The 22,025-nt window shown below is 36.0% G+C and overlaps 3 protein-coding genes across 3 annotated transcripts; 2 read left to right on the plus strand and 1 right to left on the minus strand.

The window, feature by feature from the left end:
* Window positions 1-1,977: 1,977 nt before the first annotated feature.
* LOC100375347 (macrophage mannose receptor 1-like) lies at window positions 1,978-4,137 on the minus strand. The gene is made up of 5 exons (XM_006811102.2): window positions 3,983-4,137; window positions 3,526-3,602; window positions 2,904-3,288; window positions 2,534-2,604; window positions 1,978-2,194 (listed from the first exon to the last, which is right to left on the minus strand). The coding sequence occupies exons 2-5, from the start codon at window positions 3,596-3,598 to the stop codon at window positions 2,142-2,144; spliced, it is 582 nt and encodes a 193-aa protein (XP_006811165.1). The 5' UTR covers window positions 3,599-3,602; window positions 3,983-4,137; the 3' UTR covers window positions 1,978-2,141.
* A 1,804-nt stretch (window positions 4,138-5,941) lies between these two features.
* Window positions 5,942-10,682, plus strand: LOC102801837 (caveolin-3-like). Its single transcript, XM_006811103.3, has 4 exons — window positions 5,942-6,025; window positions 7,442-7,580; window positions 7,790-7,882; window positions 9,227-10,682. Exons 2-4 carry the CDS (start codon window positions 7,452-7,454, stop codon window positions 9,518-9,520), a joined length of 516 nt encoding a protein of 171 aa, XP_006811166.1. The 5' UTR covers window positions 5,942-6,025; window positions 7,442-7,451; the 3' UTR covers window positions 9,521-10,682.
* Window positions 10,683-14,171: 3,489 nt separating this feature from the next.
* LOC100376700 (insulin-induced gene 2 protein-like) lies at window positions 14,172-21,542 on the plus strand. Its single transcript, XM_002730375.4, has 6 exons — window positions 14,172-14,311; window positions 16,331-16,629; window positions 17,641-17,765; window positions 18,053-18,219; window positions 18,869-18,968; window positions 19,646-21,542. The coding sequence occupies exons 2-6, from the start codon at window positions 16,431-16,433 to the stop codon at window positions 19,679-19,681; spliced, it is 627 nt and encodes a 208-aa protein (XP_002730421.1). The 5' UTR covers window positions 14,172-14,311; window positions 16,331-16,430; the 3' UTR covers window positions 19,682-21,542.
* The last annotated feature ends 483 nt before the right edge of the window (window positions 21,543-22,025 follow it).

Below are 22,025 nucleotides of genomic sequence, written 5' to 3' on the forward strand. Positions count from 1 at the left end.
AATAATAAAAACAAGTCAGTTAGTTTATGGATAGATGTTCAATTCCTACGTTTTGATCACACTGTTATACACTATAACGACGACTATTTGTAGTGGTAAGCATCTTGGCAGGACCAACTGGTGTGGTAATAAAAATATGGACTCTGGCTTTTTTATTTGTTTACGCATTTACATTTACACAGATAGCACCGCCCAATTTAAACTAATTTCAATAGTAGTTGCCAAAACTAATACTTTCAAGGTATAATCTAGAATCTTATCCACCACTAAAATTACTGTTATTATTAACATACCTGTCTTCTGGTCAACAAAGCTGTTTAGTTTTCGATGGCAAACTGAAACGTTTTGAAGAATGTATATATTATAAGATCGTGACAAACTAGACTTATCAACTACCTTCCTACATATAATGATAATACGTTACCAAAGCATGAACAAAATAATCATTTGAACGACGTATCATGTTGGTGTGATGCCAAATGCTTAACGATAAATCGTTCCAAAACTAACTACATGATAATCAAAGGGCGTCGTAAATCGTTAGACGTAGAAGGCTGATTCTCCATCAACTATATTCATGTGAACGAGGCTAAATCGGTTACATTTGTTGGAGTTAAAATTGATAAACATCTTACTTGAACTAATCACATAGACGAAATACATTACGTATTTTGCTAAGGTTGTGGCGCTTTGTTCCCAGGAACACTCTCTTACATCTTTATAATACACTGATTCAGCCTCACCTCGCATACTCTTTAGAAATCTGGGTACATACATATTGTTGACATTTGAAAAGTAACAACTAAGGAAATGATCGCCAGAATTCTAACATTCTCTGATTTCACCGCGCCCTCTGCACCCATTTTCAAACAACACTAAATCTTTGACATCTTTAATTTCACCGATTCGTACTTTCTAACTTTATTTATGACCTTATCTATGGGAACACTCCACACTCTATGCCTTTTTATCACTAAGGTAGATAGTTGCCGGGGAACGCCCCACTAGTTGTGGGTCTCTGTGCCTCCCTAGATCAGGCCATAAGCTCGAATACTTTGCAAGGGAAATTGCGTCTTGGGGTATATATTGTATTCAATGATTTGAATATTTATTTGTTGATTTCGATCGGACTTGGTGCGATTTCAACCTTGATCTACGTAGACGAATCGGCTTCTTCTGCTTCATAAATTCGGTAGTTATCTCGAATTTGACTCATAATAATATTCCCGCTAGATTGTATGACAACAGAGATGATTCAAGTGTAAGGTAATTAATTGTCAACCAGTTCTACAGCAACACTATACCCAGCATATGAAGCATGCGAATATGAACAACGATTTACGATTCAGCAGGTTCATGTATTTTTTTTCTCTCGGTAAATTGATCACGTATTGTGTTTCTGCATATTAATCGCTCGTTTATTGTCGCGAAATCTCTATGAGTTGGCAAACACTGTATTTGCTATACCAGAAGACTTATTTGCTCTGTTGTTTTGTTGTATCATATAGAAATGCCAGTGTTTTCTGTATATGCTACTTTGACATTCCTACTATGGATCCCGAATGACACAATGTCACATGTTCGATGGCTTTAGATCTCTAGCAGGAAATATTTTATCATTATTAGATTGATGTACGAGGGTGACATATGATCTAATAATGCACTAACTCTTTTCGAAACATGTAACAGTTTTATGGAATCATTGTATTGTAATGTGTTCTTAAAATGATAACAAAAACTCGCAGAATATGAATGTGAATAAAATCTTGATAATAATGTTATTTCCACTACAATTCCATTCCCACTTACACATGATTACATCATATTCCACACGTTACATCGAAAGGGCCATATTTTGCACGTATGCGTGCAGTGCATTCCAATAAAACATCCACGAAATATGCACACTCCACAAATCAGTTGATGATTCAAGTCAGTAAGGTGGTATATTTTCAACAAACAGATACAACTTACAACTTTTGAGTTTAATGTTTTATGATAATTTTAATAATATTGTGACATAGTAGCGTGCGTGATAATATAAGCGACGAATAAGACTGAAAAGTACGAATAATTGACGAGAAAACTGACGTCATAATGCCTTGTCGGCGATTCCTCGAAGTATAGATTAAAGAAATGCGCTACGCAAAACATGATCCATTGCAGCCGCAGTCATCCCCGCAATCATGACGAACTGTGGATTTGTAAAAATAGAAAACAATAAGAACGTATAATTAGTTATTGACAATCATGTCTGGTTCAATACTATATATACTACACTCGTGGTATGACAACCCGCACTCTGTGTAATTAGAGAAAACAGAATATTCCACATTGCCAGGAATATAATAAATGCAGCAAAAGGCCCTCTTCATCTGCAAGTATTGAACCCCTCCCGGTTCATATCCAATCACACGTGACAGTCCAGTGTGAATAACATACCCAGTGTACCTCCAAGATACACGTTTGACAAGTATAAACAATGATAGATCACAATCTACTTAAGTAAGTATAAACTATTATTATTACTTACTCAATTTCTCGCATATGTATCCCCGCTTTCTAGTACAATAGTTATCGTCATACAAACCATTCTTTGAAAGCCTGTCCAATCAAGAATTGAAACAATTAATGCACATAGAGAACATTGTAAGGTAATCTGTTTCGTCGATTAAAGAAAATTAATTAGAACTGTTTTTGACTCAAGCATATCTGTATTTAAATATTATTTTTTAATTTTTTTTTCATAATATTGAACATTATGAAGTTGTGCCCTTTACTCTGGCCTTGTACATATATATCGTTACACTTTATACACATATTTCTGATATCTTTTGGGTATGCTAATTATTCTACATGACAATCATCAAATAAACTGATCGAAGATTACGTATATGACTAACCAGAGGTCTGTACATGACTGTCCTGTCGCGTTTTTCTTAGTATTATCATTTGGATTGCCCGCTTCCCATTCGACGTACTTAGCACAGGTATCAGTGCTTAACCACTGAAAATCAGCCTCCGTGTGTGGAATGGCATTGGTCGTGTCTGGATCATAATAACCAATCCACATTGCACCGCCATGACAATTTGCTTTGGTCCATCCATTTTCATCCACAAATTTATGTATATCTGACAGCATTTCTGCCGATCGTATTGTGGCTAAGTCATCAAACCCATCATTTTTGCATGCCTGCCTTGCATCCTCCCAAGTCAGCGAACCACAGTTTACCGAGAATTCCCACCCAAAGCACGTGTATCTTACTGCATCGCTTTCTGTTACAAAATCTGTACAAAAATGAGAACATAAGTTTTAAAAAATGAAACTGTTTTGTACACCACCACCACTTTGAAATAGACTACTTTGCCATGCTTACTCAGTCAAGTTCATTTCCAAGTATGTTCAGAATGTGTCAACCTGGTGACAACATGTGTTTTAGTATTGTGTTTTTAAATATGTTTATAATACATTCGTCACCTTTGACCTGTTACGCTAGTTCAACTAATAATGATTTTTTTAAATACCTTCACAGCGAGTGGTGACCAACACAGACATCAACACAAACAGTTTGCGGAAGTCCATGACTAAAGATGACATTTCCCTGCAAAAAAAAACGATTTTAATTCATACATATTAGGTCGAATATAACACAGAGAGTATATCTCACTGTATTTAATTGTGACTATTGATATATAACAAAAAAAAATATTATCATTAACGTAACAGTGACCTTAACCTGAGATGCGGATTGTGAATGCAGGGTAACATGTAACTTGAAGACTATACCTAATACTAGCAAGCAGAAAATAATTTGCTAACTATTGAGGCACAGTTTATACGTGTATAGTCGCTATCACTTAACATTTTACTGTTTGTATTAATTTGGTATGGTCATGTTGGCTATACGAGTAATACGTTCACGATAAAGGGTAAAAAACATACTTCATTGTTTATGTATATGTCATATTCATGTATACTTACTTCGACAAATGTGTTCTCTGGTCTCAGTCAGCCAGTCAACTTACTAACAGCTTTTCGGTTCATAGTATAAGCAGTTTCCATACCAGGGGGTGCCTTCCCTATCTCACATTAATATCCTCGTATATAATTAATTTTACATTTCTTCGTGTAATACCCTGAGTAGGTAAGAAATGATTGATGGTCAATTGTACTGATTAAGATATATTCGTTCCATTAACAGCTCCCATTTATCCATTGTGATAAATGTATAGGTTTTACAAGACAAACATATGTTTTATCTCCGTTTAATTAATTTCGTTGTCTTCAAATACAAAAGATGATATTTAATATTGTTCAACCTCCATATCCTTGCAAGTATACTCGACGTTATTTACAGCAAGTAGTAGAATGATGTTCTCGTGGGGGAGTGAGCATCGAGAGAAAAAATAATGAATACATTCAGCATAAAAATGGTTTCAGAAAAAAACAATTAAACTCCAATTAGTTAAAGATCTATCTACGAAATATAAGCCCTGAGTTAATCCCGTAAATAATACAGTAACTAGCTTACTTGTATATATATATATTTAAAAAAAACTGATACACGCATTTTATTTTTAAAAGATTAAAACTACCACGACTCGATGATGGCAAGTTTCTCTAATGCGTTGTTGGATTATTTACTCAGGTTAAGCATGGGGTGCAAGGATAGTGAATCAAAATTGTAAAACGTATTTGTTTAGTATTTATATGGATGATAAACTTTGTGTATCGTTGCTTAAGTATGATTTCATATGTATATAAGCTGGTCCTTTTTGTAACACATAGATTGAAAGATACTATAAGCATATTTATAGATAGTGTCGTAGACTCAGTGCCCAAGACAATATGTTACTGGCAAATTGTGTGATCAGCTGAAACTGTGTATACAACTAATTACTTATTGTGCTCTTCTAAACACAGTTCACCAATGGGATAACTATATTCAAGCTAGTATTAATAGACGAGTTGTGGCGTATACATGCACCATGTAGTAGTATGTTGTTTGCAAGGGAGGTTAATGTCCCAACGTTCTCGGGAATCTATAAATTGTCTCCATAAATCAAATAGTATAACATTGTATGATTTGTCGATAGTATTATCAGTTGTTTGAAATTTCGGATTACTAGTATATTTGCTTTATTATACCAGAAACTTAGACAGAGCGATGTACTCTGCCTCACAAAGCATTATATAGTGCAAGTAAGTATTTCCTGCTTTCTGCGTCGCTTTTGTTTAACATCGCGCCTATATTGGCACATATTGGATGTACGGCAATACTTGATGAAATATTAGAAGTGCGCCATCAAACTTTAACACACAGGTATGCAATGTACCGAATACATTTTTGTTAGAAAGAACCAGTAATATTGCCCATCTTTTAATTCGACAATGAATGAATAAATGAATGAATGAATGAATGAATCTACGTCCCACCACAATGGAAGTTTCGGACGACCGCGTATTTCGTTAAATCAATCGTTAACGCCGTGTGAATCCTCCATCTATTGGGACTATACGAATGAAGTACGTGAGTGGAATGTTTAAACTAGAGCGACTTATTGGGAGGCCGGCGTCACTATAAAATTAGACTTGAAATGCGAGATGCAGATATTGAATACGTCGTCAAAAACCTGATTATTACGAAAAAAGTTGGTGTGGTGTCAATGACGTATATTAGTACAATACACGGTATAAACAGTTACAATTGTGTCATTTACTCCCATTGCATTTCTCAAAAATAACAGCGAGATATTTACACGTTTGTATACTATTGAGTGTAGTATGCGATCGATCGAGGTCCAGTTAGGTAATATATTTCCTTGAGCCAGTTGAACGCATTATCGTCTACCTTGGAGAAATATACCCAATGTACAATGAAACATACGCTCCTACAATAGACCAACGTCCTTTGGCCTCGTTCATGCGGTCAGTGACCCGAACTCAAGCAAACAGTACTTCCGATATTATATGCACGACACCGTTTCACTTGCTATTGGAGTCTTCAGCATTACGCACAGTACGGTAGGTAAAATGGTTTTATTAATTCCATCACGCAAATAAACAATTATATATATTTCATTGTACCACCTGAGTCCACGTAAACATGTACGTAAATACGTGCGCCAATATTAACTATTTACAGTAGTATTTACACTAGATTAGATTTGGGATTTGCTTATTTATCCCGCTTACATTGCCGATAATTTCTCGAATAATAAATAGACCCATACGTATATTTTGCGCAAACGCAGGGATTATTTTTAAATGTTTGCTTGTATGGCACCTGGGCGTTAGTGGGTAAATGTTTAGTTACAGCGAGGCCAGCGCTACTTCCGCCATCTCCATGTTTATGAGGTTCACCCAAGGACGTTCGCCCTACAACAAGACACGAGGTTCGACACAAACACGCCCAACAACACATACTGCAATATAGATATTATATTTTAACTGCAAACATTTGCGTGTTAATTGCACAATCAGCTACACTGGTTTGAGATGTATGTGTATGTAATATTTAATCCATTTGAGGTTATATACCGGTAAATGTTCATTTGAGACTGGGTAACATTGCGTTTGTCATTTTATGCGATTTAATGTAAATATATTATATTACAATACACTATAACTGACTTCAGGGGCTTCGCTGGTTGTCGAACTTCATTTGACCCATGGAGGTGAAAATATGTTTACCACCATCCATGATTTAACCCAACAAAGGAATGAAGAATTGTGTCTGCCGCTAGGGGGCGTTCCTAGTAATGTAACATTTGTATTGTCACGTTATAATCTGATTAAGATCCCAGTTTGTTTTTTCTCATTTTTTAAATACGTCTTTAATTATTTATTTTTATCATACTCTTTCTTTTACGTTATTTTATTTTATTTTATTTTATTTGAATTTATTATTTATTTGCTGGCTGTATTTTGGTAATAGTTAAAGCCGTATACAAATTAAGATGTACTTAATAATAATAATAATAATAAAAATTACAAAATAATAAAAATATATTATAAAAATAAAATATATAAAATAAAATCACGCCATACAATATATCAGATTTTATTCGGATTTGTCACGGTAGTGGTTATTTCAAATAATATATGCAGAACAGAAAATATAGTTAATCGATCATGATTCTAATTACGTGTTGCATTAAATAGTGGGTATTACCATATATTTATCTACGCAATTAATTAATTCGGAGAACGGATAAAACAACCATTCTTGTTCCCCTTGCGGGATAATATGAAATATTACAAATTAAATAATTTTCAAATTTTATTTTTTTCTATTACTTCTGCTAAGTGAAATCTGCAATTGAACTCATTAATGTAAAAGTATCATGTAAATTCAAAATCCAGTAAATATGACTACATTATCTATAGAAGAAACGCCACATCGTCCTAGTAGGAATTTTCTTTGTTTACCGTTTTCAGCTGAGAAAAAATGGCGAAAGAAAATTGCGAAGTACGAGGGAAGCCTGACGATGACGTGCACCATGAACTGTTATCATTTAAGAGATTACAACCAACGGGCAGCGGCGACAATATCTATGTATTAGATGAACATGTAGAGGTGGGTGTGCATTGAGTGCTCCATGGACCTTTACAACAACAAAACATCTTTGAAACGAAAAACGAATACGAAACACTGCAGTGTTGCGTGAACATATTTATTCATACTCAGGAATTGTCATTACTATCCTCCATACCCCTCCTCGTCATGCACACACGTCGAATGTCGTCTGTTATATCGTGTTAATATTATGTTTATTTTCTTTGTAGTTGACATATCATTCAGTTTTCCACGAACCGTTGGGGTCCCGTAATTGGCCGGTAATAGACGGATTCTTTTATACAATATTTACCTACACACAGGTGAGTTGTATAGATTGTATGTAATTGTTTATTGTGTAATAATAGTATGTGAGGTATGTGTGAGGCTCGAAATCGGTACTCTGCGCCACTGGAATGCGCCGGCGCATTTCCCAAAATAAGCATTGTGCGCCCCTAGTTGCGCCACCATTCTGCGCCATCCAGGACATTCGTACTTTCGCTGGTTCCCGGCGTCCTTTGCGAATGGCAGGCAGGAGGTACGCCATGACACTTGAGGCGGGAACCAGCATACTGTGCCCCATTCTGGGTCCAAAATGAAGTTACGGCAATGATTTTTAATTCTGTTTATCAACGCAATCGGGATGGTTTTAGGTGAAATACTGTTATAACTGTTGTAGGGGCAATATATTTATGTTATGTGCACAATTATTCCATGTTTTCACTCAGCTACGTCACGGACGTTCTACGTTGCTAAGACGCGCACCACTGTACCACGTATTTCTATGGGGCTTTGTGCGCGCTGCTGTGGAACGCCGTGGAGCCGGTGAAAACTCGAGAAAACAACACAAACTCAACTTTGAAGTAATCCTGAACAACCAAATTCATATATGTTACACACGTAGGGCTAATCTTGTTACACTGTTCAGGGGACTCTCAACAACCATCGCAAAGTACCGTTTTCTGCGAGTTTTTGGTCTTTGTTTTCACCGTGAGGGTTGCCAGGCGGTAGAAAATGCCCGGATGTCCGCCCCCGAGGATATGTGAACGTGTAGTCGTCGGCAGATGGCGCAATTCACGCGATCTTGTTTATGCGCATCGGTTGTCCACTCACCCGGGTCCACTCGGTGTATTCCACTAGACATGTGGGTAATTATGCAACATATAAGTTTGTAAGTCTCAGGTCATTTGCCAGAATATATATTGAACAAACGGACTGATATGAATTCAATGGAAAACAAAGGACACTGTATGCACGAACCGTCAAGTCTATAAATTCTTGTCCTATGCAACTCACACATCACGGTCCCGGGACTGCTGGACTGGTTGATGTCCTTTCCAACACACAGACCCCGGTCCCACAGACAAATGATGTCCCATACATTCCATATACCCTGGTACAACAGACTCCTGACGTGGTTGATGTTCAGCATATCCCGGTACCACAGACATATCCCAGTAGCCAACCAAGACACCCTGGACCCGCATGCCCCCTAGCTGCTGACGCGAATGATGTCCTGCCCAGTCAACATAACCCGGTACACATACCCCCACATATTTCTGACGTGGTCGATGTTCTGCCCAGCCAATATACCCCGACCCACATACCCCCACAGACTTGCAAGATCATTATGATACTTACAGTGTACTCTTATGTTCTAATTCCAGGTATACACCTATCGTATCATGAGTTTGTTGTTAGGCGCCATCTTCGGTGTGGTGTGGGGAGTTTCCTTTGGAATATTAAATTCCGTCATCGTGTGGATAGTGCAACCTTTGTTGAAATTACTCTTCGTAGGTATTCGAGTGTTTTCCAATCCGTGGAGAGTCGGTATCAGAGCCGGTATCGATCCATTTTTTCAGTCTATCGGTCTTGCTTATAGTTCCATTAAGGCATCGTTTGATGTACGTTATTCGGGGCCGTCATTGCCTCGAGGTAACCAACAGATGGATCACGTATAGAGTGATCACTATAGTAACAGGCGATACAAATACACGGACTTAGGATGTACCAGTATTATCGGTATTGAAACACAAATGTGCCAGTGTCGTTTTTTTTACTAACAATTTCCAGTATCCTCGGGGGCGGAGCTACGTCACAAAACGTTCCACGTTGCTACGACGGGCACCACTGTACATGCATTTCTATGGGCTCTGTGCGCGCTGCTGTGGAACGCCGGTCGAGCCGGTCAAAATTCGAGAAAACAACACAAACTCAACTTTGAAGTAATACCGAACAACCAAATTTATATATGTTACACACGTAGGGCTAATCTTGTTACACTGTTCAGAGGAGTCTCAACAATCATCCCAAAATACCGTTTTCTCCGAGTTTTGGGCCATTGTTTTCACCGCCTCCGGTTGCCAGGCGGTGAAAATGCCCGGATGTCCGCCCCCGAGGATAAGTTCACATTTCTCAAGAAAACTGTTCTTATCTTGTTAAATTTCGATAATGCATCTTTCAGTTTCATCAACTGCATACTAAGTTCAATTCAGGGAATGTGTCCACCTGATATGATAATAAAAACACGGTATGTAATGGTTTGAAATAGACTAAAGTAATGTAATGTAATGTAATGTAATGTAATGTAATGTAATGTAAGTCTGCGTGATGTAACGAAACATCATAATTTGTTCTGCAGTCAAATATCGTAAAGTGTAGTGTACTAATTTAGTCCAATCTGTTATGAAGTGGAAAAAACATACTAATATCTTATGTAAACAGTTTTGATGGTATTATATATTTATATTTTTGTACATGATTTGTTTGTTTCTTAAAGAAACGCACTAGGTAGATAAACATGATGTAAATTCTCCGTTTGAAATTTAGAAGAAATAAAGACGTTAGTGTGTAGAATACTCGGGATATAATATATAATTGTTTTGTCATGGGAACGTAAAGGGAATGCACAATATCGATAATTATAGACGACATAGGATTTGGTTAATTTTGTCATAGTTTCAACGCTAAAAACGCCTATTTCGTATGTCCGCTTTGATTAAAATAGTGCCGAATTACTCAAGAATTTGTACGTAAACTCGTTTATTAGTTAAATACTTTTGAAAGTTTTTTCTACTATGTATTGTTTTGTCTTAAAAGTATATTAAAACGATTTTAACTTGTTATCGTTGTAACTGGCGGAGAGTTATATACATCACAGGATATATAGTACTTTATATTAATACTTCTTCTCAAATTGTGACAGCCTGCGTTTAAAAATTATATAAATGCAATAACTTAACGATTAAGATTGTGGTTTTGAGAAATTTCACTATAATCTAGACGACAAACGACTACACAACCAAACATGGTGGTCAGTTTCAATGACATCGCCCCTACTTATAACGTCATTTTGATGGTGTATCCACGAATGATTCTTGGGGCATGTGAGGGGAAGATGACCTGTATAGAGAACGTCGCGGTAGTTGACAGAGTCGAGGGGTGAGATGGGTTATTTGTGAATTTATTTTCAACGAAAACGCGGTCATGAACCAATCTGTTCGTGACATCGTGCAATCGAACTATATTCCGAACTTTGACTGAACTGAACTGAATTATCTTATCACTCGTAGTTGATCCTTGTACCACTTGCATGCAGTAATCAGAAGAGTTCACTGAGTGCAACTCCCATCCGAACTAATTCATAAAAGAAATCACATCATTTCTTCTAAAATGTTTATGAAAATCGTAGCCAATACAGGAAGTTATATCTATTTGATTCAAATTTATCGATTTTTCTTTAGAAAAAAAAACCCATAAAAATAGTCAAATTGTTACGCCGACATTTTGGCGGGAATAATTATCATCATGGCGACCATAAGTTAAAGGTAGCATTATAATGTTTGAGAAAACTGGTCGTATATCGCATGACAATGTTTATTGGTCCATTGTAACATGAAACAGCAATATTTTGTGGGTATCAATTACTAGTCCGGGGTCAAAGTTACAAAAAATGATTATTTAAGATTGTCGTGACCCGACTAGCAAAACATAGAGGCCACAGTATGGTGTCAGTTTGAAATCAGTAGAAAATACAAGACATGACTTGATTTGTAAATAACTTAAAACGTGATGTTGAATATTTTTAGAGGTTTTTGTATACGCCATTGAATAATTAATGCTTTGAGCGAAGTGCAACTTAAAATAAATAAGATTATCAATTGTTTGTAAATATTCACTTTTGTTTTTTTTAATGTCATTTTATTATTATATTATACTTTATATTATACTTTATGTAATAAAGATTGTTTGTTTGTTATTGTTGTGATCACAAAGTATCCAATTCATTTTTAGCCGTTAAGCTAATACTTGAACACAAATTTTTCCTAATAGATTTTTGTCTTTTGTACTTATCATTATAAATTGATGATAGTTTCAAACAATTAATTATAAGTACCTGTCCCCTAAAGTTCGAATGCCAGCACCTTGTTACCCTGGAAAACATTTATTATTAGAAATGTTGATAAAAATTAGTATGAAAATTATGAGAAATGCATATGCAAAAAATATTATTGACTTTAGTTGTAAAATATGAAAAGCAATTCAATAGCGTCAATTGATAAACATGATGATCGAAGTATTACATACGCGGGGCGATATAAGCACGAGTGACCCATCATCCCTTTGTCCCCTTTCATATAGATCAGTCTCTTAAAATACCTTAGAGACGGTTATGGTAATTTGGTTTGTTCATATCAGCCGTTATTAATACTAATAATATTTACAATACTGTTATTGGGGAAGGGCAGTAACACATATCTTGATTAAACAGGCTGTATTTTTAAATCAATTTTAACCTCGGTTGTTTTCCTCGTATATTTCAGTATGGTGCATTTTGATTGTTTGTTTTGACGAATAAAGCTAATTTATGATCGTCCTCAGTTCTAGTAAATAAAACATTCATGTGTTGTATTTTAGAGAGACCCGACAAAGCTAATAAACATTTTCTGTAGGAGCATACCAATTAGGCCAATTACATTGGTCTAATGTAAGTTTGTACAGTTCTGAATAAATATGACATATCGTAATATGATACAGTCAAATCATTCATTGTCTTGAATACATCGAATAATTTAAATAAGATCCATAAGGTTTTGCCTAATACTAATACTACTTCAGGTGGGTTCGTCTAACAACCGCCGTTCGCGCCATCTCGATAGTATTGTATTATTTGTTTATCGATACTAGAATCGTTTATCTATTGATGTATCTACCAGCTATTTGGGGCTTGCGAGGCTTATCGGCACGGGCAAATAAAAACAAAGACAACATATTTAAATAACAAAGTTGATGATCAGGCAGGGTCAAACTGCTCTGATAATTGTCGGGATTCCATAACAACAACTTAAAGCGCGGTGGTCGTCGCGCGGCGCGTGTTCGAATTTCATTTAAGTAAACAATGTATTTTACACGCGTTGTATACGTCGCTATGAGTCCCATATCGAACAGGACGCGGCTCGACGACTGCCGCCCTTTAAACTGTTTTTTTGAGGCAGACGACAGTTCCAAGCATTGAACAACTCTTGTCTCTCCTAACCGTTTATGGGCACTTTGCCACTAAAATGTCACAGTGGATTTGGTCTCCCTATTGAGTCCGTGACATACTCGTCCAAAGTCACTTCTTATTATTATTATCACAACTAAAAGCAATCAAATTGCAAATAAAAGACAAAGCCCTGGATTGTTGATTTCCATATGGGAAGATTCATGCACACTCATCAAAAGTTGTTTGTATTGTGCTAGTGGAACGATTTTCAGATATCTAAGTGCGCCGCACACGGCAAAATATGACATTTCTGTATGCGTCTCGATTCAAAAATTTTTACTTTTTATTTTCAAAATTTGTGCCCGCGTGCAGATAGAGTGGATAATGACAATGGCAAGTACGGAAAAAGCGACATGTATTCAAATTATTGTTCAAGTTATGATTAATTTAACATACACCACTTGCACCCAAAACCGACTACGTGTGCGAAAATACGCTATTGTAAGATTATAATATTTGTATTGCATATGAAATCACACCATGATGTGGCGAATGTTCGCACGTGCTTGATTTGTACGCTAAATTTATTACAACACAATTGTTCGGAACACAAGGCTGCACAGAAAAAAAACAACTATATATTGATTTTTTGAAAAAAAAATCATGATTCGTAGACTAAATCGATAAAAAAAGTGAAGAAACAAGTTTGCACAGTTTTTATACCATCGCCCTTCCAGATTTGTAATGGTTGTGTTTGAGTATTGTTCTTTTAATTATAAATAATTGCAAATATATTTGCAACATACGAACTCAAATCACGGGATACTAAAAAGGATTAATTGTGCTCAGACCAAACTGACGTGACGGGTGGTACGAGGAAAATAAATGTTCGTCTGTCGGTGATTGGCCATGGGCCAGAAGTCACACCATTACAGTGACCCGAAACACACAGGTATGTGTGTGACCTTGTTTCGAGGTTGATTTTCACTGATTCGACGAAATTAAAGACCGAAAGCATGTGACCGACTTTGTAATCATGCGATGTCATCCGACAAAATTTATACTGGTTGCTGATTGGTTAGTGCCCATCACCTCACCTTCTCACGCATGCGTGATTAATTACTTCCGCCATTTCGATATGAGTCAAAACAACAGCACGCTTTAGCCGGGTAGCACTGTAATCGAAGTTATTGGTTTTCTCGCATTTATCTACCTTATATTTTGGTATCTACAGCTCGGAAACAGACATAAGGACCACCACACACAGGTAACATTTTGATATTTTCATGAATTTGACCAGTGCACGTTTTTCAGCATGTGTAAAACAGTGTGAGTAGTGTATTATAATTCTGTGCATCACTTGTCTGAGTTGGCTTGTGTGTTGTGTGTTGTTGACGTCCTTGGGTCGGAGTCGTGCATTAAAAATTATCGGAGGTAATGTACGTGCACGTAAGCATGTATTATTTCCTGTTCTCTGGCAAATTAGTGAGTGTAAAATAGTAAAGTGGAATGCCTAATAACGCGTTTTTAAATCATTGGCCTTTGAAAACGAAAGCAGCATTTCACAGCTGTTTCGACCTTGCGAGTGATAATATATCCAGTTAGGTCTTTGTAAAACCAGAAAGTCAAGACATTCTTAGTGTAAATCGGGTAGCCATAAATAAACATATCTTTAGCGATATATTTTCTGAACGAAACGCTCGGCTTCCGAAGCTCTTCCACAAAAGTATCAGGCGCTGTCACGGTAAAGTACGTGGCAGTCATAACATTGGTGCTACTGTTCTTTAGGTATCGCACAGTCTGCGTGTCACCCACAGGGTGTTGTTCAGTGAATCAGGTTACATGCACCCTTCAAAAACAAGGAACTTTAATATTACATACAGCGACCATGAACAAGACCCCGGGGATATCGTATCTACATGCATTATACAAAAGCATACTAGATTTCATTGTTTGACGTTGTGATATTTGTTTATTATTTTGAGCGTAGTAAATTGTAAATGACTAGTGCATATAAATTTGATACCTTCATCTCAGTGGTCCATTTGTTGATACACTTTACTGTATTTTAGCTGAAATTATTTTTTGCTGTAATTAAATCATGCTGTTTTTGAAGTTGTATTTTTCGTTGATTCATATTTTCATTGTAAACAGCAAAAATATATTCCATTTGAAGTAGATAAGACTGTCCTGGTTCTGTCAAACAAAATGCTATAGTCACATGTAGTAGTCTGGAGTAAATTTAGAGAAATCCACTGACATGTGTTGGTATCAAACCATCACAAAATGTTAACATTGTAGCATTAGGAAATTTCACATGCATGGAGTTAAAGATATGCCATAATATACATAATCATATTACTTGTATGTTTTGACATCATTTTAAATTTGTAGGTGCTGACTAGTTTAAACCATGTACATAACCCTCAACACATAGATTGACCTTCCCCTCATCTGGAGGCAAGAACCTAAAAGTGACCCTCCCCTCATCTGGAGGCAAGAACCTAAAAGTGACCCTCCCCTCATCTGGAGGCAAGAACCTAAAAGGGACCCTCCCCTCATCTGGAGGCAAGAACCTAAAAGTGACCCTCCCCTCATCTGGAGGCAAGAACCTAAAAGGGCCCATTTGAGCAGAATGCATCAAATAACTTTCTCTGCATCACAATCCCTGCTGAAAATCTCTGCAGCTATGCATAGTAATCCTACATACAGCAGGCATGATGTCTGAGTCTTTAATAAAGCATTCCTATGATAAGCCTACTTGACACTTTCAATGTACATGGTAATTTTTTTGTTGGGGTTGTTAGTTATGGAACACTGATCATCTGCCAAGAGATCAATACTTATTTACTTGTATTTGCAGTGAGGTACAAGAGAACAACTGTGTCCTCAAGGATACAGCAGATAACAAGATAGTTAGCGTGAGAATAGACTTTGTTTTCTAAGTAAGGTGTATGGCGTGAGCCACACTTTTGCTGCTTTGCATCTTGTGATTGTGTGGGTGGTCAAAGGGTCAGGGTTGTATCTTGTACTGTCAAGTTCAACTGTACCTTGTACATGAATGATAGTAGTTGTCACCTGAGATCACAAGGTTGCTGTATCATCTCAGCTGGCTGTTATCTCCATTGCTTGGCAGCCAGTTACTGCATCTCTTTGTAGATGCTCTTGATTACATGGGTTAGATACAAACAAGGTCGTTATTTGTTGCAATCTACATTTGTACACACTCATACATGTAGTACTATTTTGTTTTCACAAATTAATTTGAAAAATGTTGTATTTTCAGAATCTTGCTGTAACCATGGTTACCAGACCTTACAGAGACTAAGTTGAATGAACAAAACTATATCACTATTTACTACAATAATATATATATATATATTAAGATGAGAGCTGAAATTATTTCCAGGCCTACTATGTACATGATTATACGAGGTATTGTCCTGTTCGCTGTGGGTGTCTTTTTTGCATTGGTGCTAAATCTGTTGCAAGTACAGCGTAATGTAACGTTATTTCCGCCCGAAGTGTTAGCCAGCGTCTTCTCATCAGCGTGGTGGGTACCGCCATGTTGTGGTACAGCAGCAGGTATGTAAATTTTTTATTCTCGTTATTCTCGTTTATTTCACAAAGAAAACATTGACATACTGGTCATAGATTGCTAGTGAAGAATTGAAAATGTATTCTGTACGTCTTTATTTCAAACTTGATCCCTTCCAATTTCTAAATTGAGTGATGTCCTGGATGCATAATTTACAGCTATCAATAGACGTGAATATTATTAACTCAACAACTCAACTTTTGTTGTGTTTTAATCACCTTGGATAACATGATGTTATTCATGTCTAAAGTCTACCTGTATAACATCAACTTCTATAAATAAATTAGTGTCGTGTCAATATCCGGAAGAATTTTCTTTATACTTTTAGGATGGTAGTTTCAAATATGTTCTAGGCTGTGACATCATTGTTTACATTTTTGTCAACATGCGTCACGTGAATGATAAAATTATCGCTTGCTGATCAACACTAGCACGCAATGTGCTGTGACAACGTTGCCCATAAATAGTTTTATTAACAAGAACACATACTTGTGTATTTAATAACAGCAGCAGTGAACAATGCAGTTATGCCAAAATTCTGCTTCTTTTACAACCAATAGCAGAGAGAGACACTCATTGTGGAATGATGCTCTGATTTGTAATAAACGATATGAAGAATTAAATTTTCATATCTTAAATGTCTAATTTCACTAAAATGTTAATGCAGTTACTGCTTTCTGCAACCAATTGCCACTTTCAAAGTCCTGTATTTTATTGGAGGTACAGTTCCTAACACAGTTATTGGCTTTAGCAGGCAATGTGTATAATAATAAATAATACTGTAAATTCTGTATTAGAAGACGCATCTCTAATAGAAGTCGCACCCATTCATTTTGAACAATTCAGAACCAAAAATTCATTATCTCTCATATGTATAGGTGCTCTAATCGAAGCCACATCTCCTTCAGTGCATTGTACCATTTTAATAGAAGCCATAGTTTCTAATATAGATTTTACAGTAATAACAATAAGTGTTTTTTTTTTCTTTTTGACTGCAGCTTTAGTTGGTTTGTTGTATCCATGTATGGATGATAGGCTTGGAGAACCACAAAAAGTACAGCAAGAATGGTCCACTGTTATGAGATGTGTAGCTGTCTTCGTTGGTATCAACCATGCTAGTGCTGTATCCTTTTAATTCTCACTCAGGTCATAGGTCAATGTTGTGTCAAACCATACATTATTAGTTAGGTTTCATATCAGCAGCTTCTGTTATTACCCATAATCCATTATTGCAAGTGAAGAAGAAATTATCCTAGATGCTAGTCCTGCCTAATTTGCATAAAAACAGGCTACCTCATTTACATATGGGATACATATTACACTTTATATTCACATTAAAACATAAATATGCGTGAGAATAAACCATTTACAGCGTACATGTTTTAGTTTTCTTAACTGTGAATTTTTCAGAAAATTGATTTTGCCAATAATTTACAGTTTTCGCTGACACTAGCTGCATTATCCATTGGATTATGGTGGTTATTTGACAGATCACGCAGTGGATTTGGGCTTGGTATTGGTATAGCGGTCTTAGCTACATTTGTTACACAGTTACTTGTTTACAATGGTGTTTATAGGTATGTATTATGTACTTAATTCACATTCTTATTTCACAGTAGGAGACTAGATAAACAAATTTGCAGCTAGGAATTTTATGGCATTTGTGAATACAAAATTATGCAAAAGTTGCAGTCTCTCAGCATGTACTAATCCCAGAGACATTTTCGCTCGTACAAACTTTTGTGATTTTGTGACAAATCTGTGGCATTCGATAAAAAACATTTTTATAAAACAAACCAGAAACTCAACTCTGTTGTTTTTATGCTGTTCAGTCTAATAATTGCTTTTTTGCAAATAAACCTCTCTAATGCATATAGGGTAATGTTAATCATATTCTCAAAAAAAAAATATTTGTTTAAATTTGATATTTAGTACCGGTATGACTACTGTTCATCAAATTCCTCAACTTTTCTTATATAACACTGCTTCTTTCAAACTGAATTGTTTCCATATGCAATATGTACCAATAGGTTCCTTGGGATGACCTGTTTTGTCCGACATATCACTTGTTCAATGACCCTTGTATTACTAAGGAGGAAATTCAGGTGCAGAACACTGCATAGTTCTTAATTTGATTTACCATTCAGTAAATACTGAATGTTTTGACAATGAGTCATATGTCTATATGGTAATTAACTCTATTCTACTTCTGCCTTTCACTTGTAGGTACACAGAACCAGATTTCCTTTATGTACGATCATGGCTGCCGTGTATATTCTTCTCAGGTGGTGTGACAATAGGCAACATTGGTAGACAACTTGCAATGGTGAGTTGACGTTATCGGCACAGCACAGAATTCTACAGACATGACTTACTAAGTCATGTCAAGACTCAGAAGAGCTAATCGTCACTCTTTTGAGTGACAATCCATACAATTTTGAGGAGATTTAAATAGCACAGCTCTTTTAATTATCCCCATTGTGCCCGGGAGAGCCATTTTTAGCTCCAAGAGAATTTTCAAAAGACAAGGTCTGAGTTTGACATCTGGAAAATGTTTGTAACGAACGTTCTTTATTATTAGTAGTAATTACCGGTAGTAATATGATTGCATATTCAGAATTTGTGCGAGTTTGCTGCAAAAGTAGGCCTTGAATTCACAAATAAGTGGCCTTAAAAAGTACATAAATAGGTCTGAATTGAGACCGGTAGGAACACAACACAACACTTCAATGGAATCTTCAGTGTATAGTTGGGGGTGCTAGTTGTAACACATTTATGAGCAACATAAATATATATGGCTGATGGAGTGTTGTGCACAGTACATCTGTGGTGGGTGTACAAAATAACAAACAATCATGTGTTATGATAATTTTATCCAAATTTGAACACATAAATCATAATTTCAATTGTGAAAAACACAAATGTTTTGAGATATGGGATAAAACATTATGAAATGAAACCATGTTGGATTTAATTTATCACAACCTATCTTTATCATTTCAGTGGGAGGTAGAAACACAAAAGGAACATTTGGATTAATATGTTGTAATATGAAGTCATGAAGAGTACATTTCAAGAATATTGGTGCCTTTATTTATTATACAAACTATGTCATGTTGCTCTGCGAGACATTAAATGCCAACAACGCGTGCCCTGTGAATTGAAGTTGTGTAGAGAGCTACATTTTACCAAATGTTCAACTGGAAACAATTCTTCATAACCATGATGTGTTAACAGATTATTCCGTACTCTTATCATATGACAATACTCCAGACAAAGACAATTCAAAACCTTGCCATGCTGTGAGTGGTCGCTTTCTTTCAACCTTTTAACAGAAACAATGTGGTTGTGGTTGGACACTGGAGGAATATGTGGATAAAGTCAAACAGTTACTGCTTCATCTACTTTAAGATGCTGTGCAAGGCAACAAAGTAGCACAGTGTCATCTATGTATTCTATGTTTTGGAGGTACAGGTTTTGTAACAATCACAGATTTTTATTTTATTTTAATGATTATATTACCGGTATATATAATTGTAAGTTAACTAGTCGTTACCTGTGACAAAGCAGTGCAATGTCAACTCCATAGTGTACACAAACTATACTTGGGTCTTGGGATGATCTAATCTAATCTACATGCACCTATAATTCAACTAATTGTTAGTTTGTTAATCTGTCATCACACAGTACATGTGTATGGTGGACTACCTCATTAAGTATAGGACAGGCAAGGGTCGTGTTGTGTAATAATTGCTAGGTAAACTATGGCAAAAAACATATTGGACCAAGTGGGAGATTTTTATTTCTCAGGGTTTATGCAAATATTCTGTGTGAATCAGTATTGAGTGCTTCAGGTATCCAACCCCTATATCATGCAGACTAAGTCTTAGTTTGTTACCATTGATATTGAATTTGATTCAGTGGGTATGCTCATGCATTCCTCAACTCAAATGGACTAGATAATCCCTAAGCATAGCTCCAAAATACCTGATTAGTTTAGTATGTATTCAATCAGTGGAAAAAACATAAAATGAAACTAAGCATAAATGAACCCCTCTCATGAAAAACGTTTTTTCCCCAGTCACACTAATTATCAAGCATCTGGCAGCAAAACTGTTTCCATGAAAACCTGTACAGACATGTTTGAAAGCGTGGTTGCAGTTGCGGTAACACAATGCAAAGAAGTGTACATTTCATAACCCAATATTGGTTTCATATTTTATTTGATGCAAGATATAATGTGCATGTCTTCCATTTAGACATGTGCACCAACTCTGATCCTGTTTTGTTGGGGGTGTAGAATGTTAAGTACTAGTTAAGAAATACTGGGGAGGGTTGTTACAGTTAATTTAATAGTTCTGTTTTTTGAATCTGGGAATTTAGTGTATACTTGCATCAATTTCAAATTCTAAATGCATATTGCCTATATATATATATATATATATATATATATATATATATATATATATATATATATATATATATATATATACACACACACACTATGGTCTGTTAAGGCAAGCGAGTTTCTATTGAGTTGGCAATTTTTCCATTTCCTTGACTTTAAAAGACTGCCCCAAGTGTTAAGCTCCAATGTGCATCTTGCATATAGTTTAGTTTTCAATCAATACAGTTGTACTTTTGTTGAACATGCTAAATTGCCAGACAATATCAAGTATGTCTCAAATCCCATCCCTATTTCTGGCTGTAGAATGTTTGTATTGCAGTTCAAATCAAACCATCCATTAGCTTAATGTGTTTAAAAAGTGGCTGAAATTTTATGATTTTAAAGAACTGCAAGTTTCTATCAGCGCTGCCAGGTTTGTTTGTTTTTTGAAATAAAGTTGTATATATATATTGTGTCTTAAAGAAAAGGCAATAAAGTGTTTTCTCAAAATGACTTTTGCATTCTGAAGTATTGTTCATATATACCAGTGGACGGGCCAGTCTTGTGGGTCAACTGATTGGATAACATGCAGAGGGTAAAATTTAAAAAAAAAAATACCTGGTTGTTCACATGCAAATATAGTTCAGACAAGTTTGTGTTAAAACCCCTTTCTACATCAAAGTCATTGTTTGCAAATTATAGCTGAATCTTTTTGGCTACAATGTCAAATACAATAAGATCTAGCTTTCCAAACAGCTGCTAGAAGCTCTTTTTGGTATTCAGTGTTAAAGTTATATAATGTACCGGTATAGTCAGGATTTCTGGATGGCTGTCTAAATAGGCACCCATCATATTAGACTGCCAAATGACAAAAGTGGTTGTCCGGACTACAGACAAATTTGATCCTTGTGATGGACCTATGATCGGAAGGTCCAGAGTTGAGTTTTACTTCAACAGTGTGCACGAACTAGTTCTATTCACATTGTACTGTGATAA

The sequence above is a fragment of the Saccoglossus kowalevskii genome, chromosome 7 (assembly GCF_978046115.1).
Source record: "Saccoglossus kowalevskii chromosome 7, keSacKowa6.1, whole genome shotgun sequence".
Taxonomy (NCBI): Eukaryota; Metazoa; Hemichordata; class Enteropneusta; family Harrimaniidae; genus Saccoglossus; species Saccoglossus kowalevskii.